The sequence below is a fragment of the Atractosteus spatula genome, chromosome 9 (assembly GCF_055471065.1).
Source record: "Atractosteus spatula isolate fAtrSpa1 chromosome 9, fAtrSpa1.hap1, whole genome shotgun sequence".
NCBI classification, from domain to species: domain Eukaryota; kingdom Metazoa; phylum Chordata; class Actinopteri; order Semionotiformes; family Lepisosteidae; genus Atractosteus; species Atractosteus spatula.
In genome coordinates this window covers 10,365,706-10,388,638 of record NC_142714.1, presented here as the reverse complement: position 1 = coordinate 10,388,638, position 22,933 = coordinate 10,365,706, and the positions used below count along the sequence as shown (strand labels likewise).

General features: G+C 46.7%; 1 protein-coding gene across 3 annotated transcripts in view; it reads left to right on the top strand.

Moving 5' to 3' along the window:
- Positions 1 to 7,677: 7,677 nt before the first annotated feature.
- The window catches only part of tmem260 (transmembrane protein 260), a 29,799-nt gene continuing 14,543 nt past the window's right edge, over positions 7,678 to 22,933 (top strand). For 2 of the 3 annotated variants that reach the window (XM_088925793.1, XM_088925795.1), the window contains exons 1-3: positions 11,007 to 11,378; positions 13,105 to 13,136; positions 14,796 to 14,947. In XM_088925793.1, the coding sequence (XP_088781919.1) occupies positions 11,081 to 11,378; positions 13,105 to 13,136; positions 14,796 to 14,947 (482 nt within the window). In that variant the 5' untranslated portion in view covers positions 11,007 to 11,080. Of the gene's footprint in view, positions 8,299 to 11,006; positions 11,379 to 13,104; positions 13,137 to 14,795; positions 14,948 to 22,933 lie in introns of those variants that run through there. The other variant, XM_088925794.1, reaches the window with a different exon arrangement.

Here is a 22,933-nt window from a genome sequence, read left to right as displayed (position 1 = left end):
ACAGAGTAATTGCGGAGTGTTGTGTTAATTAAATCTTGATCAGTTTAAATGAGTGAATTGATTGCTCCCACTTGGAAAGCACGCTGCGCCAGTAAAAGTGTGAGCCTCTCTCCTTCTGACATTCCCTCTATCCCGGGTGTTTTCCTCGGTGCCTCTCCCGCTCGGTTTAGGATTAGCCCGTATTGCCAGGGAGGGGGTAGTTCACATCAACTTTGTCATCGCAGTCAGTTCCGAATCGCCATAACAAATACGATGGAAAATAATTTGAGGGGGTGGCTTTTGCTGTAATTTAAATTCAAATTTTATCTTTAGGTCCTGTTGTTTTCAGAAATTGAATCTTCTGATTTTAATTTGCCCTTGTTACGTGCAGTAGCTTTGGGCTATTTTACAAGACTGCATGATGGTTCTGTAATGCATTGTTTTGTTTTTTTTGCTCTGCTTTCTTTTTTAATTTTGTTTCTAGATGTTTCATTTAAAAATGATTCAAAACCCCCAGAGAGGCAGCCACTACAAGGCTTCCTTTCTATTACCTTGCTTTGAAGAATTTAAGAATAAAGGGTCTGTTTAAACGACCATGTCCATATACACAACATATTGTATATACCAGCATCACCAGAAAGGTTACAAACAAGAGGAAGGCATTTTGAAGGCTCATTTGGATTCTAATAGCAAATTGATCCAAGATTCTCATTCAGCCATTTCTCACAAAAAGCTAGAGTATCAGCTTCAACAACATGGCAGGGAAGCTTGTTCCCTACTCCTACAACTCATTGAGTTAAGCAATACCTCCTGGTCTGTAAATTAAGTACACTTCTTCCTAGTTTCCATTGATGTATTCTGGTGTGCGTGTCACTGTTGATTCCGGAGGTCTTTGGTTGACTTGATCGGCGCCCATGAGGATCTTCAATAATCTGTTAGAGACTTGAAACATTCACGTTTTCAATAGATTAACATATTGAATATATTGAGAAACTATTTCATAGCCAAAGTGCACAATATTTCAGATGTGGGGCAGGTATGTTTGATGGCAATGGTCTAAGTTTATGGTCCTGATATACCTGTTTCCAGGGGGTTGTGTGATTGTGTATTTAGGTGAAACGCACAAGTCTCATGGATGCATAAGAAACGTGAGTTTTGTGCACAAGATGCATTCCGAGTGAGCCTGTTTGTGTGAACATGTGCTGTTCTGTCTGCGTGCAAAGGCGGGATTGTGTCTGTTATTTCTCGATGGTCTGGAGTTTTAAAGGGGTATTAGTGGATTTTCCCTGGTTTGCAGGGTATTTGGGTGGAGATTATAACTGATAGAAAGCATATGGTGGCAAGCAGGGGACAAAATGAGAAAGGCGCGGAGAGGCTGTAACACGTTTCTGGAAAATCCAGTAGATTACCCCTGTGAAGGTGTCTGTAGACGCTGTGTCCCAGTGGCAAGAGCTCTCCTGCAAGCAGGAGAATCCCTCTGATAATGTCCAGCTCGGGGATCACAGGGAGACTTTTAGGAAAGATTATCACAGTAAACGTGCGTGGTATTTATTAGCTTTTCCTCCTGGATTTGCCACGATTATGCTTCGGATTTATTTCGCCTTCCCCATGGTTTCTTGGTTTAGCATACCCCTCTCGGTTTTGCTGTGCTTTTACCGTGCCTGGTCTGCACCATGGCTTCCTTTCATGCTGCTGTTGCCGTGATGCCACAGGGAACACTTGGAATTGAAGGGGGACGGAGAGGCCCAGTTCACTGAAGGGTACTGCAGGCCCTGATTCTGGTCTCTGTGGCCTCTGCTGCGAGCCAGGGACAGCCAGGCCCACAGCTTTTCAGCTCTTAAGGACAGCGATACTTATCAGTTCATTGTTCTGCTTTCGTTAGAAATGATCATTCCACGGAAAGCAGGCCACAAACATTTTCCTCGTTGTAAAAACACACATCCTTCATGCTCATTGCCAAAAAAGACACTTTTTGAGACAGAGCTGACACTTTTGAGCTTGTTGGCAGAAAAGGGCTGTTATGGTATAGTTATGGTTCAGCACAGGAATTAACACCTTGACACACACTGAGATAGACACCTCCCCCCATCCCCCCCCACACACACACACACACACACACACTGCTTGCTGTAGGTTAAAGCCTGTCCCCTTCACTCTCCCATTTAATCCTCGCTCTTACACATCATCTCCCTTTCCCTGTGCAGGCTATCTGCAAAGATAATGAATTTAATACCATTGCACTTTACAGCCCTCTAATATTCTCTAATAGCCCTACGCCATATGGAGCCAGGGCTTTGTCCATTTGGGTAATTCCCATCGTCAGACGAGCCCCGGCGATAAAGGTCTCTTGATTATGGAGAGGGGCTTGCTGATCCATGCTTATGTGACTTTGCAGGGCTGCTCATACAGGCTGGCACAGATACACGCTGTCCGAAAGCTCCAGGAGTGCGCACACATGTGCAAACGTGTGTTTCTGACTCCCCACTCTGAATATTTATAGTTTTCTTTGTGAGGATCCCCTGAACTGACTTCGACAACCTTTTGGGTTTGAAGCAATCAGTACTGCTTGAATGTTGCACAGTCTTCAAGCAGTCAACAACTCCTTCTTACAGCAATGCTACACTACAGGCACTCCTAAATATATTCTGTAAATTAGGTAACAGCTGTCCAAAGTGAAACTAACCTTCTAATCATATGTCCTTCCGAGATGTCCTCTTCCCTGCAGGCTGTGGGCGTGACTGTGACCCTAATGAGGCACAGGGAGTGGCAAACCGAAGACTCCAGAGCACAACACCAAGGACTTTCCACTGCTTAGCCTCTCTGGGGACTCCTATGGCTTTAAACATCTGGTCTTTCCTGAGCTGAAGAGGTGTGGAGCATAGGAAGTGATTGGACAAACCGCTGGACTAATGTCCCAGATTCATCTGATCCACTCAGGATGGCTCCTTAGCATTATTTCTTTCTGTGGTCACCAGGGGAGGAGACATGCTGCAGCATGAACACTGCACCAGGGTAGATAGGCCATGAACAACATCACCGCAAGGCCGTTCCTACAGATATAACCCCAGGAGGACACTGCGTTCACCCAGTCTTTCGTGGTATCTCTGGGCAGAGGATGCAAGCAGGAGATGAAAGAAGGGTGGGGAGCCTCCAGTCCTGACCAGGAAGCCAATGCCAGGAACAGGAAACAGGCACAGTGCAGTTAAGATGGACTATAGGACGATAGGGTGTCCAGAATACAATACGTGTGCTACTGGAATGCATTTGCCCATTATGGATGATCTCAAATACAGCGTTATAACTGTTCCATCACAGCTGGTGCAGTACAATGTCCAAGAACAATTAGAGCCATTCTGTTTTGAGGTGAGATGAGAACTTTTGTTTTTATTTCTGCCATCGAAGTGCAAGCTAAAGAACATTTGCAAAAATCAACCAGGGTTGCAAGACAGAGCTGGTCAAAGCCTCTGGACCACTCAGCAGGGCTGCCCTACGAATAGACGCTGCAGTGCAGCCTGAGCAACGCTGTGGAACCCAGGTTTGCAAGTTATTGTGTGCAGTTTTGGATAGAACTCAACAAAACGACAGAGAGACGTCCTTCTTGAATAGTGCCGTACGTGACTGCATTCGTTTCCGAGCTCCTGCTCAAGGTCACCCACCTGCCTTGAGCGGCTCGCAGGACTGTGCTGCTTTTGCAGCAGTAGTGAAGCGGGCTGTCTGGCACACCACTCCTGGTGCAGTGTGGCTGAGCGATGGGCTCTCCAGTCCACTGCCCCCCCCCCCCCCCTCCTGCCAGCACTGCAGCCTGCCTGATAACCAGGCGGCGGGATTAACGGTGACATCACGGCGCGCACAGAGGGCTGCAGAGGGAGGCGGGGGGGAGCGTTAAGACTGATTAGACGGGCAGGGGAGGGATTAAGAGCCCATTTCTGAGTTCTGATATGGTGACACAACCCCCATCTCACCCTAACGTCACCTGTCTTTCCCGGTAGCACCTCCACTGCTACTTTCAGTAGTTCCACTTGTTTCTGGCATAAACCGCCTGAGCACATACAGCCTCTTTCCACAGTCCCTTTCCTAAGTTCCTGATCACAAAGAGGAGCGATCTTTATCTTTTCCTTCTCTTTTTTTCCCCCAAAAAAGACTCGCAGTTTTGCTACTCAGACCCAAGAGCTTTATAGATGTTCATTCCTGGAAACTGTAGTTCAGTGAAATACTAAAATATAATTACTACGTTTTTTGACACTATTATCCAGAGCAACTTCCGTTAGCATAGCTGGGTATCTTCACTGGAGCCGCCCCACCAAGGTACCCCATTCCTCACCTGCAATTCGAACCCACAACCTTCGAGGTGGCGAGTCCAGAACTCTGATCACTGCTCCACCGGATGGTGGTTTTGACTGGGGTTCTTTTGTCTTTTGTGAGCGGTTTGATCACTTTACGACCAACATGAGATGTGCAGATCTTTTTTCTTTGTAATCAATCCCTGGAGTAACACTTGAGCACGGAAGGGGTTTTAAACTGGGTTCTTGAGCTCGTCCTTTATCTAGTTATGGGCCTGCGAGCCCTAGAGCTTTTGCCTGCTCTTTTTGTAACTATGCACCTGCAGGAGCGTGTGATCAGGGCATCTATGAGAGCTGGGCTGGATTGGGATCGGTCAGGATCACACCCCAGGCTTATGCTGGGATAAGTCAGTTTCCAACACAAAAAAAAAATCAGGAATTTTCCAAAGAGTATGAAGAATTACCGAAAGAAGACAACAGCTCACTCGTCTCCTGCTCAGAGTGGGTATACAGTAAGAGTGGCAGAAAAACTACAATCATATTTTTTCTGGTATTTTGCAGCCTATAAAAGGGTCTATAGCTTTGACCTACTAAGACCAGAGCACTGACTGATTAAACTGGAACGTTGAGGAACGACTGTGGGTCGTTATCGGGAAGCAGAAGTATGTCAGTAGCTTTTGTGAGCACGTTGACAAGAATTCAAATCCAAAATGGGAAAAAAAATCTATCTAAATATTATAGACCACATTTATGATGTGCACTATTAAGATATTTGATAGACATTTACATTTGTACAAAGTGCTGTGATCGCACTTGTAGAAACCTGTCAAAGAGGGGTTGTGGAGGCTGAGCCACTAGCAGCTTTCAAGAAGACTGGCAGTAGACCTCTTGGAATACCAGGATACTGAGAGCCAGCTGGGCAAGATGAACTGATGTTCATCACATCTGGGCCTTGTTTGCACGAGAGAGACGAAATATTCAAGAATCTAGACAGGACGAATGGCCTCCCTTCTTACTCTGTTTTGCACTAGTGCTAGTGAGTACATGCCTTCTGTTGGCTGTCTGGATTGGTCACACGCTGGGCTCTCTGTCCACAAGGGCTGAGTACAGAGGACCAGGGTGTGGGGGTCAGTACCGTGTTTCCTCGTAATGCAATATCTGTTCCAGACTTTTGTGAGAAAAAGCTGTTGGGAAAGTGAGAATCCAGGCCAGTGTTTTTGTTTTTGCTTCAGACTTTAAACCTACAAGACCATATCACAGGGACTCATTCATGAGGTTAGTTACACATGGACAAAGAGCGGAGGAGTTAGTTGGGGAAAAGCTTTAAAAAAAACCCAAACCATTCACTTAGTGTCAACATCAGTAAAATGAGAAAATGAGAGATACACTACCGAAAACAGGTTATGTGTATCTTAAAGTAGAAAGAAAGCATCTGAACTATTAATACATTTGTGCCTATGTGCAGTCAGTCTTCTTTCCATATTTGCAAGACCTGACTTCTATTTGTTGTGCCTTAGTGAACCTAACCAGAATGACAGGGCCTGTCCTTGATGTCATCAGTAATATTAATCTTAGCAAAGCCTAAATTTTGCAGAAGTACATTATTCCAGCTTAGGAGGCTTGTTCTTTTGCTGTTGAAGTTAAAGATAACTGCAAAGTGTTCACCTGCCTGAAGTAAATATCCAGTCATCCATTTTCAGTCTGGTTCAGCTGGCGAGGATAGTGGCCTGAAGTAAAAAATACTAGACACAGATCACATTAAACAGTACTCCCCGTCCTTACTGCGCCTCAGGTATACAAAGAGGGTTGAGTGACAGCCACTCACCAGCAGAGGTCGCTCTCTCCCTGTACGAGGCAAAGGTGCCAAGGGCCTCGACGACTTCACTGAGCTGAGGAGGGAGCCCTGTCTTGGGGCTGCAGCACTCTGGCGCCCCCTGCTGCACCTGGTCCGAAAACAACCGAGGCAACGGTCTTGGACACAAAACTATCTTATTCGCGAAACGGCGAGCTCAACCGTTGTTGAGGCTTTTACGGTCTCCTGTCACCTGTTTAACGGTTTTTTTTTATTCTTTCTCACACTTCTGTTAGATTTTTTACTTACAAATTACCGATTCCGACAGGCATGTGTGTAAACAGGGCAGGGAGGTTTGTGATAGTGTGTCGCAAACCACTATAAATCGGTTTCTTCCACCCTGACCCCGCCGTGAAAGCAGATCCTGGTTTAACAAACTGGGGCTTTTGTTAATAAGGCCAGGAGACGCCCAGTTCATACAAAACTAACGAGGACAGCAGCTCCTAAGATTTTAAACGACCACAACAGTTTTCAAAGGCTTTAAAAGTTTTCGCTTTCCTGTGTTTGAATTAAGGTTTACATGGTTTGTCAATATTTTAAAAGCATTTTGCGTAGCTTAAGTAAAGCACCGACAGTAAACCTGTAGTTTGCCATTGTCTGGATTTCACAAAGGGCTTTAACCTCGTTTTGTAATACCTTGAGTTTAAGAATGGTTGCGGTATTTACCAGGGCATGCCTTTTACCAACAAGTGACATAAACATCTTTATCTCGGGAAAAGCTTCACTGCGATTCTGAGATTTTCTTGTCCTTTTCTTCCAGGGGAGAATGAGCCAATCTCGGTTCAATAACCTTGTTTACCTGATTGCTCTGTCCTGTCCTAGCTTAGAAAGTAGCGTGAGAGATTTTAAACCGCTCCAGAACTGTGCAAAATCCAGGAACTTGGTGTTATTTACCAAGTTGGCCAACAAGAAGCTCCGAAACTTTAAACCTGTTCACTTTATTATAAATGGAGCTATGCCGGCCGATTAGCCTATGATAAATCTCTCATAATATCATACACAGGTAGGCTAATCGGCCGGCATAGCTCCATCAATAAGAAAAGTGCGAAATGTTTGGTCTTAATGTGTTTCAGTTTTTAACTCCGGTTAAAAATGAAACATGAATTATCTTTCTTTCATTATTGGGCTTCATCAAAACGACGAGCCTCCCCTCGCGTGTTGTTAGATTTATCACTTTAAACCAGTGGTCGCGTCGCAAAAAACAACAACAATAAAATCACGATCCTCGATAGCCCATACAGCTCCGTGACCGGTTCACAGCCGGCTGAAACCCCACCGCTTGCCGACAGGAGGCGGCCGCGAGTCGGCGCAACACCTCGTACACACTGGCGGGACCCTCTTTCAAAACTGCCGGTTGTACCATAGAGCCAACAGGCAGGGTAGACGGTGATCACAGGTGAAAATCGCTACTCAGTTAAGTGAAGAGGAGATTAAAAGAACTCAGTGTGTTTTCATGTTTGTGTATTGAGATGTAAATACAGTATACGCATGTGTTTCAGTGTGCTTATTTACTTTAATAGCTGATGTGTACCTTAACAAAGCTCTCCCCCCACTGCGGAAGCTCAGATGGTGTAGACAAGGAAGAGGACCAAAACGAAGCTTGTTTGCAAACACATGGAGCCGAAAACTAGTGGTCTACTTGGGCGATTTTTAAATTAATATTGTATTGCACGCAACGTTTTTTTTTCTTTTTAGAGGAAAACTAAACGTAATCGTCCGAAAAGGCGATGTACGCAAGTGCTCTTCGCATGATAAAAAAATAGACAGCGCCTGAGACCTACTCGTTCTGTGGCTGGCGATTCTCCCTGACAAAGAAAAAGACTGATCTTGTTTAACTGGTTCTCCCGCTAGCCTGGGAGTGGGATTTTCATTAAGTGGTAGCTTCTGTGGGTCGAGTATTGTTTATGCTGGCAGATCACGCACCCCATTATTATACCTGATTCCGTAAAACGCAGCGGTCAGCGGGGTTATGCGATCTGTTCCCTGCGGTTTAAAGACCGGACAGTCTGTAGTAATATATACCAGCCCGGCGGTAACACGTCTCAGCGGGCTCCTGCGACATGTCGGCACCGCGGCCGGGCGGGCCGGTGTCCTGGGGTAGCTGGCTGCTGAGCGGCGCTACAGCCGCCGGCGTGGCGGCCGTGTACCTGCCTAGCGTGCAACGGACAGTCCCAGGCGGAGACTCAGGTAGAGTGAGTAGCAGTCGGAGAGGATAAACGCTGCTTTGTCTGTGACGTGTTTTACCTTCAATATTGATTGAACTGCAGCCTGATACCTGTCCAGTGTGTAGATAGACTTGTACCCTCGTCCCCCGAGCTACGGGCGTCTCTCCCTTGCGTTCCTTTCACTCTGTGATATGGCTTTTTATTCAATAGAAACATACCCACAATTACCCCCTTCCAAATTACATATATTGCAAGCTTATGGTTTCTTTGAGTTGAAAAGTTACTTTCGTAAATATGCCGAATGTTCTAGCTCGTGTGAATGTGCGTCCTTTCTGTACACAGTAGTGGGGCACAGGTGTTACCTGCTGAATTTCATTGGAACAGAAGTCAGTTAGTCCGACGATCACACTTCAATTCATACTAACATTTGATTGATGTGAAAATGAAAGTGAACACCTCTTTTCGTTTATTTTCTGGAACAAGCGTTCGTTTTGATCTTATATCTATATAAACACGCCCCTTTGTAAATTCAAATGAATTCCCCTTCCATTTGACGTTACTTTTAGTGTACCCCATAAGGTCTTCAAACGGTACAGAGGAACCGAAACGCACTTAGTCATGTTTTGATACTCAGCCATAGCAACTGTGCTGTTAGTGTTGCTGACAAGTAGGTGTTTAGCTACGGGGTAGCTCATCCACATGTGCACCGCTTTTTCGTCAGAGCGCTTAAATTGGACGTCCTGGGCTACCAGAGCCTGCTAGAAAACAAGATGGAAACCTGCAGTGCAGAAATGTCCATTGCAGCACCTTTTATTCTTGAATTGTTTTGAGTGGAATGATTTCAGTTGGTGCTGGCACTGTGGAGGGCTGGTTTGCGCAGTTGCCTCACAGCACTCATGACTTACGTTCAGTTCCAGACTGGAGCACCTTCCGTGAGGAGTCTGCATGTTCTCGACTGTGTTTTGGAGGGATTAGTCCAGGTGCTCCAGTGTCCTCCCCCCTCCTGATGGCAGACTTGCTAGGTTAATTAGTGGGGTGGGGGATAGGCTTCTTGAGTTGACTTCAGGTTGTCATGACCCTCATCAGGAATTAGGTTTCCTCATAATAGATGGTGAAGAGTTCAGATGAGTTGAGAGTCTGTGACTATTGCCCCCTGTTTCCAAGCTCTGTCCTACAGAATGTTGCCAGGAGGGGTACAGCATTAGGATTCTGGGGTCACCACTAGATTTACACAAAGATGAGGATCCTGAGTTAGGAGCTTAGGGGTGTTTTTCCATGAAGAGGATACAGTGAACATCTTATGTTTTGCATCCGTTGTTTTAAAATTAAAAGTTATTTTGGTTTCCTGAAACAGAAACTCTCTTTTTTTTTTTAAGTCAACACAAAGAAAAAAGCTTTTCCATATCAAACCCAGCTTTGGTTGAATTGTATATTTGCTGATGCAATAGACTGGCCAGATTTCTGTCTTTAAAAAAAAATCCCTGTACTTATTTAACATATGTTGCCAGCGATGGATATTGTACCTGGCTGCAAACTGCTTCACACCTGTTAACGCTGATTTCGCTAATCTGGTATTTGCTGCCACTTTAACAAATTTGAAAGCCCTCAATTTACAAACTAATCCCCGAAGCTTGCAGTGTGCCAGAAGCCAGGCTGGAGTAAAGCTGTCTGAGGTGGACAGAGATTAAAGACAGGCAGGGGAAGACAGTGCGCCTCACAGCTCCCCCGTCTCACTGCTGCCCCGCTGGGGCTGACCAGGCCTCTGTGATCCTCAGGACAGGTCTCCGGGCCTACAGAAAGCAGCAACAGGTCGTCCTCCCTGCGGCCGTCGGATGCACTGGAACCAGTGATGGCCAGCCTTAGCCCTCGAGAGGGACTGTGTGTGATCTGTTTGTGATTTTCCAAACCTTTAATAAATTCACGGACTCAATTATAGATCTCTTCTGGCCAGCACTGACACGTTTCCAGGGTGCTGTGGGGGTGCTCTTGTAGTGGCTGTGCAGGAACAGGGTCTGAGCAACCTTCTGCTGACTGTGTGGACACTTCGTTGCCGGTAGGGGATTTGTATTTGTGTGTGACCAGTGGAGCAGGATTGTAATCTGAAAACATTTTCTGTCTTCATCTCGGATGTCGCCTGTGCCCCAGCTCCCGTGGGTGTGCTCATACGATGGAGGAATTGCACATGCAAACAAGACTTAGCAAAGCACAGTTATCTTCTTAGTGTCTTAGCGCCATTTATTCAGCATTTTAACCTTGATTAGCATACAAGAGGTGTTACGGAGACGCTCCGAAGGAAACTTTGCCGAAAGTGGAGATGCATGTGACAGAAAAGTGAAGATTATGGTAATAGATATTTTATTGTGGGGGATAGTGTTGTGAAAATGACAATGAAGTGACAGGGGCAGCACTCGGAGCCTGTTGTGAATTAATACATTCATTATTCAGAAGACATGTCGCACTTGTGAAGAGTCAGCGGATTCTCCCGCCGTCAGAATTAGAATTGGAAATGTGATCATGTGTAGGGAAAGTGATTAGGGACAGCAGTGCAGTGGGAGCCCCAGAAGCCTAATCCCTCTGACAGTTCACCCAGGGGTGCTGCAGAGCTCTTAACATATCCAGTGCATGCGCCCCCCTATCACCACACTACATTAAAGCACCTGATATTTTTACTTCATTATAAAGCTTTTGATTTTAAATCGCTGTTTGTATAAAGTCGAGGTGACCCATAAATGAAGGCCATTTTCATTAATTCGCAGTGGATGGCGTGGTAGTTAGCTTCAGCTTTTGGGTTAATTAATTAATTGATGGCACTCGAACCCGGGTTCGGGTCGAAGCTAGTTGTTGATTGTTCCTGCACCAGCCTCCCATATCTGTATGACTTTGCTCATAGTGGATCATTTCTAATGACTTATTTTGTCATGATTAATTGGAGCCGTGCACGGACTTCGCGTCCTTTCCGGGTTTCATCTGGAGAGGAGAAGTGGGGACTTCCAAACCCCCAGGCATCAGTGCATCTAAAGACAGAATTCCAGGCTGGATTAAGACCGACAGCACTGCGTCCCTGTTACAGTCTGCACATGAGACCTGATTTCAGATGGAAAGGTTGGTGGCGACTGGGGGAGCAGCTGGCGCCCCTTGTCAGTGAGTTTCCCCGAGGTTTGGCCTGGTAGGAGATGTTGGCGAAAGGGCGGGCTTCCTTCCCACAGGCAGGATGCAGATGAACTGCTCCTTCTACAATGCCCTTATTGAAGCACTGCCTGGTAGGATCTGAGCAGCGCCGTTGCACTGGAGCGAGGGGCTTTGAAACACCATCCAGCCCATCTCACAGTCTTTAGGGATGGTAAAGGATGCTGCTCTGATAGAGCCAGTCTTGTGCGCCTCTGAATTCTCCAGGTCTCGATTTCACATTTTTAATCTCTTTAGGTGTGATTTGCCCCCGAGTGGCTCAGTGCAGCTCACAGTGAGGCTGTTGTCTAGGAATGAGAGTGTGGAAATGGCAGGATTATGAACAGACTGTCTGCTGTGCCCTGGAATCACACAGATACTTGGCTCCTGATTTCCTCCCCATAAACTCCACGTTTTGCCACATTTCCTCATTCCTGCGATACTCCCGGTTTTGGATTTTTAAGATCATTTCCATCATGTTTAGCCACATGAATGAGTTGCTTTCTTAGTGCATCAGCAGATGGTCCTTAGTAAAACGTAAAACTGTTTTCAGATGCCAAGGAAAGGATTGGGTGGGAAATCGATTAGAGAGAGAGTGACTGAAGAGCTGTCGATGCCCTGTCGGGATGTTTTGAGCAGGCACTTCTGCAAGGTAGAACGGACGTGATTAATTGGTGCTGTTCGAATGTGCCTTCTTTCTCTAAGATCAGTTGACCTAGCTCTAGGGGGGATCAGAGGTCAAGCAGAAAGACACTTAAAAAAATTCGGATTTTTTCATGCCATCTTAAAAGTCGTTAACAGGAGAGGGCAGAACGCTGCCGCTAAGTGACATTTTAGCCTGTTTGAGTTAAATGTTTCAAACAGTTAATGAGGGGTGTCTGCATCTGTGGCCCTTCAGTGTTTGAAATGCTGCACCAGGGAGGCAGTGCTTGCCAGCAGCAACTATTCTGCAGTTTTCTTCACATATTAGTGTTAAAATGGAGGGTAATTTTAATGCAGTGACAAGATACTGTGCGCATCAGAGTGTGTAGCGCTTCTTAGGGGATCTGGGCATGGAGACGGGGAAGGAAGGCTCTGCTTAAACTAAGCATGCGGCTCCAATTCAGCGAGGAATGATGTGTGATGCAGGTTAAAGGGATGGAGAAATGAAGACGGTAAAGAGCTGGGGTTGGCTTGCCGAGCTGTAGCCCTGCAGAAGCTGCAGACTTATCCCCTGGGTTACTGAGCCTTATCCTTGCCCCGGCATGTTTAGCGCTGTATCTCTCGGCGCCTGTGTCCTTCGTGCCGCGGGGAGAGGCTGGGGGCCTGGCGGGGCCGTGGTGGGGTACACTGCTAGGCGGAGAGAGGGGCTTTGTTGCCTCTCGGTGGTGGGTGGGTGTGGGTGTGTGTGTGTGTTTGGCGGCAGGGAGGGTGACCAGCTGCGGAGGGGGCACGCGAGGGGAAGGCGGGCGCTGGGAGGAGGGTCGGGGGAGCGGGGAGAGATGAAGGGAACAAGCGTGCCGCTTAGGAAATGTCACGCTGGGAAGATTTGCAGGTTTTGATCCAGGCAAATTAATGCAAAACCCCAGTGCAAGTATTTGGATTGGGAAAACTTTGGAGGGGACTCATCTCTTAATAGTAATTATTGGGTTTACATTAATTTCGCTCTCTATTTTTTCCACAGGAGAGCTGATCACTGCTGCCTGTGAGCTGGGGGTGAGCATTAGCCGTATTGTTTAATCAATTCACTCATTAACTCTTATAAGCATTAAGGAAGTTTAATTAAGCATGGGCAGAAAGCAGATTAATTTACTTTCAGGCTACAGGTTTTTTTTCTATACACTTATTTTACCAAGTTAGAAGTGCAGAATGCTATAATTTGCAACCCGTTTTTTAAATCCAATTAAAGTCAATGGTAAGGCGATGGCTTTTGTAGGCTTTGCCTTATGTACGGTATAAGGCTTATTATACCCCCCTCTTTTTTTTGTGTGTGTGTAAGCCGCGAAGAATGAACTAAATCGGGTTAACAGTTCTAATAAGTTTTATTATTTAATAAAGTTTATTACGCCGCTGTGATCCTTTTAGGGAGGCTGTGTCGGTGTCACTATGCCAGTAATCCTGCCGTTAGTGCCGCAGTCCGTGTGGCCCGCCTGTTCGCCACGAGCTGCTGCCGTGGCTCCGCTGCCCTTGGCCTGTCCTCTGCCCCGCCACTCTGTGCCTGGTGCCTGTAGCTCGCACCTCTGCACCCAGCTCTTCTGCCCTCTGCCCTGCCCTCCTGCGGTCCCTGAGTACCACGGCCTCTCTGCCTTCCTCCTGGCCCTGCTGCTGGTCGGCCTCTGCTGTGCCTCGCCCTCCTGTGTGCTGTTGTGTGTCTGCATCTCCCCGTCCCTGTCTCTCGTCATCCCCCTGTCCCTGCTTCCCACTGCGGTCACCTTTTTCTCCTGCGGCCGGTGCCTCTGTCCGTCTCCTTCCTGCCAGCCCGTCTGCAGCTCCGTCAGCTGCTGCTCTCTCCGCCTGGGTCTCTGCCTGCTGCTTCTCCCCTTCTCTTCCTCTCACGCTCTTTCCTGCTTGCTCCTGGATCAGTTCTGCCTACCTGTGCCTGTCTTTTTCCTGTCTGCGCCCCATCTGCCCCTCCACCCTCAACTCCCCGCGCTTTTCCCACAAAGCTGGTTCAGTTTTCCTGGAGGGTGACAGAAGGCTTGCACGCTGAACTGGTGTCAAGTGCACAGCCTTAATTTGAGTCAATTCTCCCAGAGACCCACAGACTAAGATTGAAGAGACTTAATCAGCGATGGGGATGAGTTTGTCGTTAATAACTCTGTCTTATCAGTCTTTATGAGACTTAGGCTAATTGCTCAGATTGTGCGTGTCCCTAGAGGCAGCGCTGTCAGCTTGCAGCAGGTTAGCAGTGTGGAGCTGGCGCTGAGAAGCGCTGGGCATGTTGGGCTGGCAGGTCACCCTTGGAAGGAGACGCCTTGTGCTGCTGTGGGGGGCAGGGTGAGCTCTTCCGTGGGGTTAGGGTAGAACGACTGGCTCTCTGTAGGAGCGCAGCACAGCCCTTTCTCTCACTAGGGACGCCCCTTTAGAAATACACACGCAGCTTTCAACAAGGAACCATAATTAAGAGTACAGACGTTTAATTAAGTAGCACTCTCCAGTCTGTCTTTCCTCTCCTGCTTTCTGGATCTCAGCTTTCCACGGCGCTCTCCTCCTCCTGTTTCTCTGGCTGGCCGTTTCCTTCTGCTCCTGTTCTTTTCCCCTTCCCACTCAGCCTCGTGTTGAAATTTCGGTTTCGGAGCCTGTCTTTTCCGGCCCCTGGCTGCGGCGCTCCTCGGCGTGCCCAGCCCTGACGGGAGTCCTCCCCTGCCGCTCCAGGTGGCGCACCCTCCCGGGTACCCTGTGTTCACCCTGCTGTCTCGCCTGGCCCTGGACCTGCTGCCCCTGGGCTCCCCAGCCTACAGCGTGAACGTGCTGTCCGGCCTGCTGGGCGCGATGGCAGCCGGAGCCTTGTGCTTCAGTGTCTGCAGGTACGCTCGGCGGCGCCGCCTTCCCTTGCAGAGCTAGACTGCTGTTCCGTTTTGGCGCGTTTTCATTTATTTGTCCATGTTTCAAATGCGAAGTTCTGTACAGCTGTGGGTGTCATTGGTTTATCTGTAATTTCTCAGACCGAAGACACACATTCCCAAAATGACGTCCAGATGACGATTGTCCGTAAATCTTATAGGTTGATCTGTTACGCAGAGACACATTGGGTTTTGTTATTTCTGCATGTTTTGTTTTCCAAAATGAATTGGAATTTCCAGCTCATGGCCCATTACTTTTGGTAATTTCTTTGACTGTAATTTTTTAATTTTCTGAGATCCCTAAAGCACCCAAGTTTCACATTACTATTATTTCCTGTATTCTTGATACAGATATTGCAGTGTTCTTTGGTATACAGAGATATCCAGTGCTTAAGGTATAACCACTCTAATAGATGTAATAAGATATCTCGTGCTTTTACTTTAATTCTGAAACTCTAGTATTAATTTTAAAACAGCGCTATAATAAGATTATAGTACTATAATTACAATAAGAGAATACTTCAGATTTTTTGTACCTGCTTGAAGGATAGGTTTGCTTGATAATGTCTTCGTTTAGACCACAGGTGAAATCATGGAGCCAGCCTTGTGTCAGTGGCATCTGTGAATTTATTCTTGTATTGGGCAGACCTTGCACTGCACAGCTGCAGGTTGTTTAGATGCTTTTCAGTCGTTAGTGACAAAAGCTCTGGAAGCAACGACAGTGTTGGCCAGGAGCTCGGTCTGGCAACAAACCAAGAAGATTCTTTGGTGCCACGTGGTCAGAGTTGGCTACCTGGTGCTCTTGAGGGCGCAGGACTGCGTGACAGCAGAGGGGTAACGTTAGGAGTACTGCGTTCAGGAAGTCTGGGGAAGCAGGCACAGCTGGGAGCTTCAGGGCCTGCCCGGGGTTGAAGCTGATACAGTTACCGAGGAAGGTGATGATCCCTGGTTCAGAACTCAATTTCCTGCTAATCCCCCCTGACCTGGAAGTTCTTTATCCTCTTAACCTTTCTGTGCTGTTGGGTGGAAGGTCATGGCCGGGACTGTGAGATTGCTGGGGGAGGTTGCAGACTTTCCCCATCTGATTACAAAACACTGAGGTCTTGAGTACACAACAAGTGAGTCTGCATACAAAACAGCAATCACTAATTTAAATCTGTTACATTTATTTTTTAAGAACATTTACAAGCCATGACCTTAAAGAGTCTAGTACTGTTTTTAATTATGTTTTAATTTAAATATAGAATAGTTGGAATGGGTTACATTTTAAATGTTTAGGTAAGACTGGGTTATGGAAAGTCGTAGACAGACACTCTGCTTTCCCCAGAGAACAAAGGATCTCGCCTTTTCTCTGCTTTATTTGATAACATCAGGTGAAGCTTCTGTTCTACGTAGACAAGCTTCTTTTATGAACAAGTAATAGGTTTATTCCATGCTGAAAAGAGAAGAAAGAAAACAACGTTTCGGCTATGGAGCCTTCTTCGGGTGTGAGCGCCTCACACCTGAAGAAGGCTCCCCAGCCGAAACATTGTTTTTTCGTTCTTCTCTTTTCAGCGTGGAATAAACCTATTACTTGTTCCTTTGCAGCCTACGTATGGTGACGCAGCTACCCACCTGAAAAGCTTATTTCATGCCTATTGATGTTTCAGTTATACTGCTATAGCTTCATGTGTATCTTCTTCCTAATCCTCCCAAAAACAGTACCACTGGATCTCTGTCTGTGGCCAGATTGCCATAATCCTTGTATCTGAGTGGTTTTTTAGTAATTAATTAGTACAAAAGAACAATTACAAATGGGCCATCATGCCAATTTGGTTGCTAGTAGTTTCCTGGTCTATTGCGTTCTTAAGGGTCAGCTTCACCCATCTAGGCATTTGGTTAATGAATCTGCTGTCTGAAGATGTGTCTTCAGTTTCTGTATTGATTTTCCATACGAATGCTGGTGTTTAGAAATGTCTGAGTGTGTGCTGTTGGAAATAGCAGTTTGTATAGAAGGCGTTGCTACAGTTCATAATTCCCTTTTTTAACCTGTGATGACCCCTGGCCCGTGACCTTTGAATGACCCCCAGAATGACCCCATTTTCAAGGGATTGGGAGATACAGGGCAGGGCTTTCTGATTGGGACACTACAGTGGACACCTTACAGCATATCTACAGATAATGTAACCTTCTGATTACTGGGAGGACAGTACAGATTACAACACTCCATGTAAGATTTGTAGTTACGTATAAACACAGCATGTTGGTAAATAATAGAAGACAGGTTTATTTATCAATTTCAGGTTTTCGAAAACACAATCTGATCTCTTCATTGTAATACAGGGCTGATGATTTTTTTTAGATTTTTCTGTGGTTCTGATTTTACCCTTTTCACCACAATGTAGCACAGAGACCAAAACAGAAGATTTCATGTGGATTTGTTCACAGTTTGTGTACAACGGTGTCACGGTGTTGCTCAGTACAAAGAGTCGAGCAAGAAATGTTTGTTCAGAGGCTCCTGGCCTCTGCTGCCAGTATATCTGCTGTAGGCACTGAAGGGCCCAGCTGCCCTTGATCCCTGCTCTGTATTCATCGCCACTGTCCAGACCCCCCACACTGCTGCGAGCTGTGCTGTTTGCTCAGTGTTGCACTCCTGCGGCGTGTGTCACACCACATACTATGCCTCAGCCTCCTCCCTGGCTCTGTTTGTATAGCTGAGCACCGGGCTAATCTGCGCTGAGGGTCTCCCGAGGCCGACGCAAGGCCAGGTCGTGTCTCTGATCCCCCGGCTCGTGAAAGCTGTGACCTCTGTCAGAAATCGAAACCACCGTTTTCGCTCCCCGCAAGTCCGCGGCGCCATCGCTGTGCCTTTCCCCACGATGGGGCTGGAGGGCGTGTAGGGCCTGGTTTACCTGTCCTTTATGGACAGTAAGTTGAGTGTTTTTTTTCCGTTTGGCCTGTCCTCCAGCCTGACCAAGCATGTGCCCCTTTTCAGGCAGAAACTTATCTTGTGATGCTTTTATTTTATGGCGTGCCTCGCGGGGTTAATTGTAGTTCTCAACCCAATAATAAATTGCACAGCAATATGCGCTCGTTTACTCCAATATAGGGCTGTAGTGAAACGAATCCTCAGCTATCAGACAGCGGGCGCAGGGCAGGATGTGCTTTAGATGGGACAGCAGTCAATTACCGGGCAGGTGCACTCACACTGCCACGATTCCTCATGTGGACCCAGGACCAGGACCCAGAGCTGTGGGGCAGCAGCGCTAAACCCTGTGGAACTACACTGCCACCAAATAATATCCATTTATGTATAGTTCATGTTTCTTTGTGTGTTTACTTTCTAATAGCTTTCAGTTTTGCTATGTAAATGTTTGCCATCTGGGCATCTTGAGAGGTATGTCACGGATTGTTCAGTTTGCAGTCAGCTGTTTTAATGTGCAAGGTGGGGGTTTCTCCAGGTCTTTGCCCCAGAGGTCTGAATATAGTGGTCTGTCAGTGTTGCACTCTGAGAGACCCGGGTTCAGGTCCTGCTCGGGTCACAGCGGTCTGGAGCGCTGTGGGGTTCTGGCTCGGCCCGCACTGGGCTCCGTTCCGCTTCCTGAAGTCGGCCCCGGGCCTGGCAGCGCCGTGCGGGCTGGGGTCAGGGAGAGGAAGCTCTCGGCGTGCTGCCTGCCTGCGCTCCTGACGGCAGCCAAGGCAATCGCCTTTCCCCCGCCGGGAGGAGGCCTGCGTTCGCGCCGGAGCAGCGGGACTGCAGGCCCTCGGCATCGTCGCGCGGCGAAGCTGCTGGAAGGGAAACTGGTGTGCGTCACAAAGCAGTTTCAATCGACGGACTCGAGAGCACTTTCAGTTGTGTGGTTCTGTTTGCATCTTTCAAATCAAGAAAATATTGAAAGCGTGAATAGTTAGTGAGCACGGGCACGGAGCACATTTCTGTGAAGACGTTTCTTATGTAGCTGCACAACAGCAATGAGGGTAAGCTGAGTACACTAGGTAGAAAAATGTGTCTTATTTTCAGTTCTTGGGGAAGAGATGTTTCTTTTTATTAATGTTGAATCCCAACCGAATGGTGGCTGGCGGTACCAGTAGGTAAACTGCCAGAAGCTGTTACTGATTCACTTTGTGCCCAGACTAACTAGATGGGGCCGTGGCTGGAACTGAACGAGCAGTTATAGATTTAAACACCTCTTCTCCATTGTGTTTTTATTATTTATCTTATATTCTTTTATTGTTGATGATTTCTGGCTGCTTTGTGTAACAGAGACCACATAAACAGAAGACCACAAAATATAATCTCTCTCGCAAAGGGGTGTTCTCCATCGTGTACGCAGAATGTGCCTTCTAACTTTTAATTAAGGGCTGGGCAAGACCGAGAGAAAACCGCAAGCATTTGTGCGGAGGACGTAAGGCTGGGCTGAACGGGGAAACAGGGCCAGACTGTGGCCTCGTTGTTTCAAGGCTACAGTAAGTCAGACACACTCCCTGCCTTAGCACGCATGAGCACTAATGTTGTGCCGTTTTTATGTGCTGTTAGCTCTGTTCTAAATAACAAGTGAATTCAGATTTGTCAGGAAACAGCTCAGTTCAGTACATCAGCTGCCATCTCTTCCCATTTCTCCTGAAAATGAACCATTATCTTCTCTCAAGAGGTGCTAGACAGACATCAGAACATTCGATCAGTGCCATCGTTATTTGCTTAAATATCCCGTTTCGTAGCTTATTGGTCAATATTGAAAGAAGCACTCACTGGTCAGCTGTGTTGCCCCAGCACTGGACATCTCTTTTGAAAGGTCTAACTGGCCACATGTCCTGGAGGGCAGGACAGATCTGAGGAAGCCTGGACTTTATTTCAAATCTCGACTGTGCAAGTAATCCCCAACTGAACATCCTCCTATCACAATTTATTACAGGGACACCACTTTTAATGGCAGCAAAGGATCACATTTTAGTCGAGCTTGCTGTCACACCCTTTAAGCCCTTAAGTAAAGGCTTACATGGGGTTTAGTTTTTTTTAATCATCCATGTTTTTCTCAAATGGGGAAAAAAAAATAAAATGAAGGTTTATGTCATTATCCAGGCTGAGGCGGGACTGGGTGATGGCTGGAGATCAGAGCAGGGCAGGGAGTGAGGCGGAGGACCGGGGGAGTTTTGTGGGAGTGGGTATTTGGGGGTGCAGGTCCAAGGTGCTGGGATGAGGCTCTGTGTGATCGCTGCCGTGGCATCATAATCTCGGCAGGACTGCATCCAGAAAGGTCTGGCTCCTCCGCCATCACCATGACTTTCCCAGGAAGACAACTAAATGAGATCTCAGCCCACTGTTCATTTCTCTGGGAATTACTGTATTTGCCTCTGTTAACAATGTGGCTGGTCAGTGGGCCTGAATGTGACATTTTCCCAGTAATTGCAAAGAGATTGAAAATACCAGGACTGTCATAGGAGACCCCTTTCTGATGGATTTCTCTTCAAAACACCGATGTCACTCATTTGATTGAGATTTAGGTTTTACAGTTTGCAGCCGGTTGGTTTTAGTAGTTAGTTGAACTATTTTTTTCATGAAATCGGAGAAGGTGCTACACAGTGTTTTATTACTAATTGCTTGCTTTGATTTTCAAAGCTGGATTGGCATTGCAATCTATTTTATTCTCATCTTATATCCAAGGCTATAGCTTTTGGTAGTGTGAAGTAGATGGTATTACCCTCTGCTTCCTTCATCAGAAGGTGTTTCTCAGTTCTTACTGTAGCGGTGCCTTTTCAAAGTCTCTCTGTTCTAGTTCTCTCTTGCGGTATGAAGCAGGGAATTTTTAATCACGTTCAGCCCTGGTCTGTGTCAGCCATATAAGAAAGGAAAGAGCAGAGTCACATAACGGCTTAACATATTGATTCAGCAGACACATAATTTCTAAAACAAATGCAGTCTAATCTCTCTGTACGCCATCAGCTGACTGCATATGTTAACTGTTAATTACAGGCCTTTTTAGAGCGGTGTAGAGGAAACCTGCCTAAATCAGAGGATATCTTGGTAGACTAAAGCAGCAGCATGCTGGCAAAATTCTCCAGCAAAGTGGAGGGTGCATTCCTTATAAGGTGTGTGACCATATGGTCATACCAGTGCTCTCGCTCCAACCATCCAGACATCAGAGAGCAGAGCTGGGCGTGTGCCTGACTCTTTTTGTGGTTTGCTTTTGCATGAGGGAACACTGACGTTGTTGTTTCCTCCGGTGACAAGAGGTTAGCGGACCACCAGTCCACGAGCTGGAGCCGGCAGGGTGTGTTTGAGAAGTAGGGGTGTGCCTGACACTGACACTGACACTGACACTGACACTGACACTGACACTGTGCTGTGGGGCAGTCTGAGTGGCCCCCAGTACTTGGGCACCGCGCTGTTCTCGGGGAAAACAGCTGCTGTTACCAGGCAGAAACCCAGCCTGGCTGGTGGCTGCCAGTGTGCAGTGGAATTCTGCTGAATTCCGTCTGTTTTCTATTGTTTCGTTTCTCCTCTTTCCCCTTCGCTGTCAAATGAGCCGTGCTGAGCTCAGACTGAGCGGTTTCTCCGCTTTTTTAGTCTGTCTAATCTTACTCTTTCTTCAGTGCTCAGAGTTCCTGAAGGATGGTTTGGTACGGGCGAGCAGGTCTGTGTGTCTCGCCCTGCCTGGCCTGGTGCAGCAGGAGCTGACAAGCTTCTTCAGTGCAGCAGCAGAGCGCATGTTCACTTTATACCCTTTCCCCACAGCCGAGGAAATGCACTTGATATGAATGACTGCACCTAGTGCACATTTCTGCCTCTGTGGTACTGGCACAGTGATTCTGGCACACTGAGCCTCGTCTTGCACCTGCCCCCCAGGCAAAGCAAGCTTAATGCAGGCCTAATTTATTAACTGTGCCAGTGTTGTATGAGGTGACAGTGTTTCATAAACATGGGCAGCTGTATTGTTTCCCTCCAATAGGAGCATCAAATTCATAGCGCTGTAGTGCATTCCGAGTAAGTGTGCGGTGGTGTTAAGGAAAGGCAGGACAAAGGAGGTGTGGGGGGTTTTATTTTTGGTGATGTTTGTTGTCGGGAAGGTGTACGCTACTTGAAAATTTGTCGGGGCAAACAGCATGCCCATTAGAAAATGTCCCTATGGCTGCAGAGACTGCTGTGAGTATAAAGTTGAGCTCAGCTGCTGTACTGTAACCTTGCAGCATGACCAATGCTGCCCTGAGGAGCAATCCCTTTAATGCCATGTAACAGATATTTAATGAACATATTATATCCTCATTACTGTATGGAGTTCGGCAGTGTACTGTACCAGTTAATATTCCTGCCCGTAGGCCAGCAATTGTCTCCATACCGCGCTGGCCATGAATATTACATTCTTACTTTTCAAGCTCTTCTTAATGACACTGCTAGCAACACAGTTGTTGCCACCGCAATTATTACATTCCGAGATCTATTTAACCGATTGGAAAGAACGACGTTATGCTGTAATTTAGTACAGCTCTGTGGGGCTGTCTGGGTGCTGTCTAAATTATTCAATTCAAAACATAACGTAAACATGGGCAAAATGCAGATTAACAGCGCATTTGAAAACAAATTGCAGTATTGTGTTCTGTGTGTTATATGTGCAAAAGAAGCAAATACTGTATCGACTTATTCTGTTCGGTAACAGTTTTTAATTCCCTCGTGAGTTTTTACAGCTTTTTTAACATTAAAGACCTAAAAGCCTGTTTCTGCAATTAATTATCTTGTGTGTAAACTAGCAAAACAAGCCAAAAAAATGAACACACAGTGAAACCCTCACCAAAAGCTAAGTGGGAGAAGTGGGATGAACAATAACAAAGACACAAATTGTTCTGCACACCATCCCCCGAGAAACATTGCAGCACTGCTTCATCTCCATCTGATCAGTGCCACACTGGGAAGAATTTGGAGTCTTTTAACGAAATACTAGGTGTCAGATATTGTATGCAGGTAGAAGTACCCTCAGT